Here is a 6,991-nt window from a genome sequence, read left to right as displayed (position 1 = left end):
GCAACAAGTATTTCTTCCTAGCCCAGCAAACCTCATGCCTTTGCAAATTTCAACAAGAAACCCTTGGAGGAGGACCATGGTTGGGTCAGCCCAAAATTAAGCTAACATGAACCTCATTAAGCTCAATCAACCAACACACACAAGTCATTCCGTAATATGAAAATATCACACTTTCCTTCTCTACATTATTAATAATTAGACAATTTCTAATGGATGGCCATTATTTGATTCCACGCGTAGAAGACAAACATGGTCAGCATCAATTCTCATTGGCATCATTTCATTTTCGAACCCTTAGGTTGAGTTCAAGAGCCATTTGATCCATATGATCTAAAATTTATTGATTTTTATTCATCTTTCATAGTCAAACCATGATCACTTGATCTTATTTATTTGATTATCATCATCTAATAATCTTCATTCAACTATCATAACCTGCTCACTATCATTTGACTTTCATCATCCAACTATCATTATATATTTACCATTAACCAATCATCCTCACCATCTTTTGATAATCCTCAAATATTCCCATCTACAATCACAAAAGATCACACTTGGGTTCTATGTCTTTTAGTTTCATCTTTTTAAATTGAGTGGAATAGTGAACTTTTGTAATCACTACCAACATTATGAATTTCTTATATGTGTATGTGTATATTCCTCACAGAAAGCAAGACTGCAAAACAATTTTATTTCCATCATGAATTTTTTTTTTATTATATATAACAAGCATACTCTTATACTAAATGAGAAATAACACAAAATTGAGCATCCAAAATTAATTCCATCATGAATTTTTTTTTTATTATATATAACAAACATACTCTTACAAAGACATGTTTAAGCAATTCCTTCATTTTGATAGAGCCATGCTCTTCTATGCAAGAATAAAACTATGAAAAATAATGTTGCTTACATTTACAAAGACATGTTTAAGCAATTCCTTCATTTAGCCTAATAGAATGAAAAGAAATTTTGTTGGATAGAGTTGTTACCCTTTCCTTAGCCCGAAATAAATTTCATAAGAAAAAAATGCCCTTAAACATATTTTTTCATAGATACATCAAAATGATTATCCTTTCTCTTAAGATGCAAAGTAAGTACCCTATGAATACTTTAATTTTGTGATTCATTCAATTTATGATCAAACTAGACATTATAATTTTATTAAGTTTAAGGAAATATTTTGATTAATTATTAGATTGGTTATTATCTTATAATTATTCATCAAAATTATTAAACATTTGGCTCTTTTAATCATAGTAGTAATTCATTATGTTATCTAATTAATATTTAAATAGCCTAGCTAATTTGATTAAATAAAGTACACGTTTTAAGAACATGTGAAGTTACTTAGCTATCATCCGGTATAGCTATCATAGCTTTCCGCATTTTTCCCCGAGTTCTCCGGTCGAGACCGTAGCCGATGGCTCCCCTCCGGCAACTTGGGAGATCGATCGGAATCCTTTCTAGCAGGGCAATCGTTAACCCCCTTCGATCTGTTTCTTTCTCCACCACTGCTGAATCTGCTTCCCAAACAAATCCGATTCGCGCCACCCTGTTTCCTGGCGATGGTATCGGTCCTGAGATCGCTGAATCCGTCAAGCAGGTGATTTTCATTCATTACTTACTTCTATTCCTTTCTAAGTTACCGATTCGAATTGAGGACGGGACACCCAGTGATTCTAGGGTTTTGTTTGTGCAAGAACATGCCCAGGATTTTCTTTTCATGTGTGTGGCTTGGGAAGTAAAGAAAATAGGGTTTTCTTAGCTGTGCCTGTGAATGCTACGTCCCCTGGTAATTAATTGAGTGTTGATGCGGAGAGTACAGGTCCAGCAAATACCTGAAGCCTTAATTAGTCTGTGTTTTTGTGTGGAGGACTTAAGTGGATGGCATATGTTATTGGAAGATTTACATACATAAAATTCTTATGTAACGTTAAAGCTTTAATAAGGTTTTATGCATTCGTTTTTTTTTCAATTTGTTGGCTCTTCAATCGGATAAAACAAGAAAGGAAAGGGAAATTTACATACAATTCTTATCTAACACCCAAAATTTGATTTTAGCATTTATAAAATTCAAATATTTCATAGCACATCAAAAATACCCCCATTACTAACTTTTAAAACTGGAACATACCTTTTCAAATATTAGTAAAGTGGTATAAATGTAAAAATTAAACTTTGAGTATTAGATACGTAAATACATAGGAATTTGGTAATATGTATGTACATCTTGACAAAGAAAAACTCATCTTTCCACTTGATTTTTCTTCAACCAAACAAGCTACTCAAAAATAATTTCAATTTATTTCCTTTACTATTTCCATTTTTTTCATTTTTTAAAACATGCTTCATTAAGCACCACATTCAACATACCTTTCAGTGGTCACTTTGTCTCTCTATTATCAAGAGAATGACAAACCAACCACCTGTCATCACCAATGACAATACAAACACATCAAGTATTTACTTACTACCACCATAGGAGACATTTCATGGGTAATATCTACTAAATTGTTTCAGCACCTATAATTATGGAATAAATGTCCTTTGTAACCCATAATATACTTTCATTGAAATATCTCGATTGTGCTAGGCCATATGGTTTTAATTTTTCCAAAATTTGCTGTCAACTTTTTCACGTGATGTTATATAAAAGTAATGTATTATCTTTGAAATACTTTGGAGTTGTTTTGTTCACTATAAAATAAACGTAGAATTTTGTTTAGTTTGACGTAGATTGTAAACAATAGATTTCAAAATATACAAGGTATTATTGGCGGGTGGAGGATGGCATCCGGCGGGGTGCCGGTAGCATTTTACATAAATGAACTGTATAAATTTCAAATTCGGCTAAACTTGCTAAATTTTAAATTCAGCCAAAAGGAACTTTGGTGTAAATTTTAAATTCATTCCTATTTTACTTTGTATTTGTAATTCTTCACACCAAACACTTAATTTTCTAAAATCCTTGCAAAATAATAACAGTACACTCTAAATTCTTCCAACCAAATTGCCCCTTAGTATAGATTTAATTCATCTTAGACTATACAAACAACTCGATTGTGTGTTATTTAGTGAGTTACGGCTCATATTTGATTAAGCGCTAAAAATTTTAAAAGAAAAACATGGTATATATGTAATAAAATGTTTGTGCATTGATGCAGGTCATCAGCAAATTATTACGAATTTGATAAAAACTAAGGTTACAAAAATTGTTGTAAATTTTATATTTGAATGAAAATTTGGTTTGAGTAATAATTCATATAGATAAAAAAAACTAAATAATAATTAAAGAAGATGCATAGGGGTAATGTTGTGATACGAGGTGCTTGTTAAGATTTGGTTAATATGAGATGTTGGAATAGTTTGGTTGGCAACTTCATTAAATAAAATTTTAAGTTTTAGAAATATCATATATTTTAATGAAAAATTAATTTGGTTTTATACTAGGAAGATTTGTTATAGAAGATACTTGGTGATAAGATAGATAATGGAAAAATATGAAGAAGTATATCTAGATCTTCATATGGTATGCTCATTGCTCTTGAGAAGACTTATGATAGCATAGCATAATAATTAATTTAGTAGGCCTTAAGCCAAAAAATGTGTATTTAAAAGGTAAATTTATATTTGTTAGATATGTTTTACTTAGCAATAGTTAACTTTTGAAGTAGTTGTCAGGCAATCTAAGAGTTTCAATCATGGTAGTACTACATCAAGATTAATAATTACATTCATATATATTTTTTTTATTGGATGAATCATTGTTTACAAAACTTAAAAATCGTGGCTTATATGATTGTCGTGTTTGTTAGGCAAGATATCTTTTGAAGCATGTTTGAAGGGGCTAGTCTATTCAAAGATCTATGAGCTCTCAATGTGATGTTTATGCTTTGCCTAACACTCTAGGTGCCATTCTAAGCATTGGCTTGAACAATGTGAGGCGCTAAAAATTTATTTCACTTAAAAAAAATCTATTTAGATATGAATAAGTATTTTGAAAAATATAAAATGATAACCACAATATTAAATTGTATCGAGTACTTAACATTTCTTCTTTTATTTTATTTTATTTTATTATTTATTTTTTGCTTTATATGATTCAAGATTATGCTAAACCTTAAACAATCTATCGAAAAAACAAGTTAAACAAACATGTTTAACATTAATTGATCTAGCTTTATTAGGGCTATAGTTTGTTAATGCAGATTTACAATGAGATGATCAATATCATGTAGATGCACATTATTGTGTCTGCCACAAACTTTTAATTTGGATAATCATTGGTTACTTGATATGAAGTTGAAAAAGCATGGAGAATGTTTGTGTGAATGATAATTAAATAGCTTTATATAGAAACAATGCTTAAAACTATGGAATTAATTGAAAACCATTAGTGTATAGAGAACCATATTATATTCGGCTTGAATAAATTTAATTATTCTTGTAATCAATAATAATATTTAAAATTGATATCAAATAAGAGAAAGTAACTTGCCAAGTTAAGCCTCTTGCCCATATAACGAGATAAGTTCTCCCAATGGTCTTTAGTCTTCTACAAGATTAATGTATAGACCTAAATGAATGGTACATCTACAACAATTTATTTAAAAAACTACTCAAGCATTTCTTAAATAGTTTGTACCTCTCTTTGTTATACCAATTTGCTTTTAGATTTTCCAATACAATAGAAAATATAAAAATAAAAGTTAGCTAGTAGAAATCATGTGAATCGAAAAAACCACGATTCTTCTCTTTGAAATACTACAGTAGAAATAAGCCATCATAGACTAGAACATGGAAACCCATTTTTAGTTGAGTTTAATTGCACATAGGTGCAAAATACATTAAATTAATAATGTAATATTTAAAATTTCTTGGAATTCCATACCAGCAATAGGGCTAATTTGAAGCCTCAAAAAAACCTTTGTAGAACAAAGACTCCAAGCACAAATTAAGACCCAACCACAAGCCTTAAAAAAAACTAATAATATAAATAGAGGTTTCAATGAAAGAAAGACAATAACTAAAACTTAAGCTGGAAAAAAAATGTGAATAACAAAAGAAATCTTTTGATTTGGTCCTAACATGCGTAACTTATGTTAATGGTGATTGGAAACTCTGAGATTTCCATGATATAGCTGATTTAATTTTCATTGGTATCTATTTCAATTTAATCATTATCTACTCTGTTCTCCATCACTAAACTTATAACCCTTTATCTTTTTTCTTTTCTCCTATGATTCAACCTCCTTTTTCTTGAGATTTACTACTCTATATCTTGAAGTTTTTGCAAATGCATTTGATCAAACTTCTTTCTTATCATCCTTTCACACTTCCCCCAACTCTTAATTCTCTATTCATATCACCCCATTTCAATCTCATTTTTCATATATTTTTTTGAAATATTTGTCTCATCTCTCTAATCAAAGTACGCTCTCGCTAACTTGCCTCATGTTTTATGGGAAGGCACCCGCCTAGATAATGCCTTAGTTTTGGTGCCCATCTGACAAAGTGAGGTGCTATTGTCTTCCCTCTCCCAGGAACCTAAGAGAGCACTTGGCTCACCTTTATCCACTTTAAACTATAATATACGCATTTCAGTTTTGAGCATTGAAAATTCAATAATAGGTAGCTTGAGTGTGGTTGTAATGAGAATGTAAAGATGGATGTTCATAAAATTTGGAAGGATAGGAGTTTTTTTGTTGCAAGTATTTAAATTTTAGGGATATTCTAATTGTAGTTCAAATTGAATGCAATGCATTTGTAATTCTTAAGATCAATTTTTTTATTTTTCTATTGCTAATTAAAATGAATTTAACATTTTAAAAGATAACCTAGATTAAAAAATCACACAATGAGCTCACTTAAGAGGGCATCGATGAGATTGGCAACATGTAAAGAAATCATGATGGGGCTTTTGTTTGGCAAGCATCAACTAAATCAATGCATGTGAACGAATTAGTATGGGAGTTTACTGGGGTAGGCTCCAAAAGGATTTTTGTGGGGTGAAGAAAATGAGGAAAGCATAATGGGAGCTCACTTGGTGGAGGCATCAATATGATTTACATTGGGTGAAGGTAAAGAGAAGATTTTGAGAAAAACTTGTTTTAGGCTTGGATTGATGGGATCGACAAGATGCATTGGTGAAGAAGAGATTAATTAGAGTTTGTTAAGAGCAAGTCACATTGTATTTCAAAACCACTTGATTCTAATGATTTCAGAGTACTCTAAAAATGAACTAATAATTAGATTTAATTTTATTTAGGAAATAACTGGGATTTACTTTTCAGTCAACCTAACGCCTTAATTTTTAGAACATCTGTATTTGGAATGAGTAGAACCACAACCCCTCCAACCAAGTGCCCCTTGAAGAAATTGTGAGTGTGAAATGTGAAGATAAGCTTGTGGTGAATGTGCTGAGTTACATAGGGCATGCACAATAAATGATAGAAAATTTAATGATAAGGAAAGTGGATATGATTATTGTGAAAAGATGAAAAAATTATTATTTGGTTTGGAGTCCGTGTAGTGTTCTATATTTGAAATGCAGGGTTTTTAAATTTTTAGTATTTTGCTTGGAGTATGGTGAGTTATTTTGATAAACATTTTAATGAAGTTTCTGAAAATACGATCTACCTTAGTGATATTAATATCGTGAATAATAATAAAACTTTTCATTTTTACCATCACATTAGTAAAAAAAGAAGTTGAGGAGACTTTAAAGAAAACCAAGGGTGGAAAGTCTGTAGGATCTGATGATATCCCAATTGAAGTGTGAAAATATTTAGGAGATTTGGGTGTTTCTTGGCTGGTTAAACTCTTTAATATTATTTTAAAAACTAAAAAGATGCCTGAGGAGTGGAGGAAGAGTATTTTGGTCCCCATTTTTAAGAATAAAGGGGATGCACGAGAGTGTTCAAATTATAGAGGAATTAAGTTGATGTGTCATACTTTAAAATTATGGGAGAGAGTAATTGAA

General features: G+C 30.7%; 1 protein-coding gene across 1 annotated transcript in view; it reads left to right on the top strand.

The window, feature by feature from the left end:
* The first annotated feature begins 1,339 nt into the window (after positions 1–1,339).
* Positions 1,340–6,991, top strand: part of LOC110019415 (isocitrate dehydrogenase [NAD] catalytic subunit 5, mitochondrial-like) — a 34,169-nt gene continuing 28,517 nt past the window's right edge. The window contains exon 1 of the mRNA XM_020717053.1: positions 1,340–1,612. Within this exon, the coding sequence (XP_020572712.1) occupies positions 1,430–1,612 (183 nt within the window). The 5' untranslated portion in view covers positions 1,340–1,429. The remainder of the gene's footprint in view (positions 1,613–6,991) is intronic.

This window comes from Phalaenopsis equestris, unplaced genomic scaffold (assembly GCF_001263595.1).
Source record: "Phalaenopsis equestris unplaced genomic scaffold, ASM126359v1 Scaffold000055, whole genome shotgun sequence".
NCBI lineage: Eukaryota > Viridiplantae > Streptophyta > Magnoliopsida > Asparagales > Orchidaceae > Phalaenopsis > Phalaenopsis equestris.
This window is presented reverse-complemented; position numbering and strand designations above follow the sequence as displayed.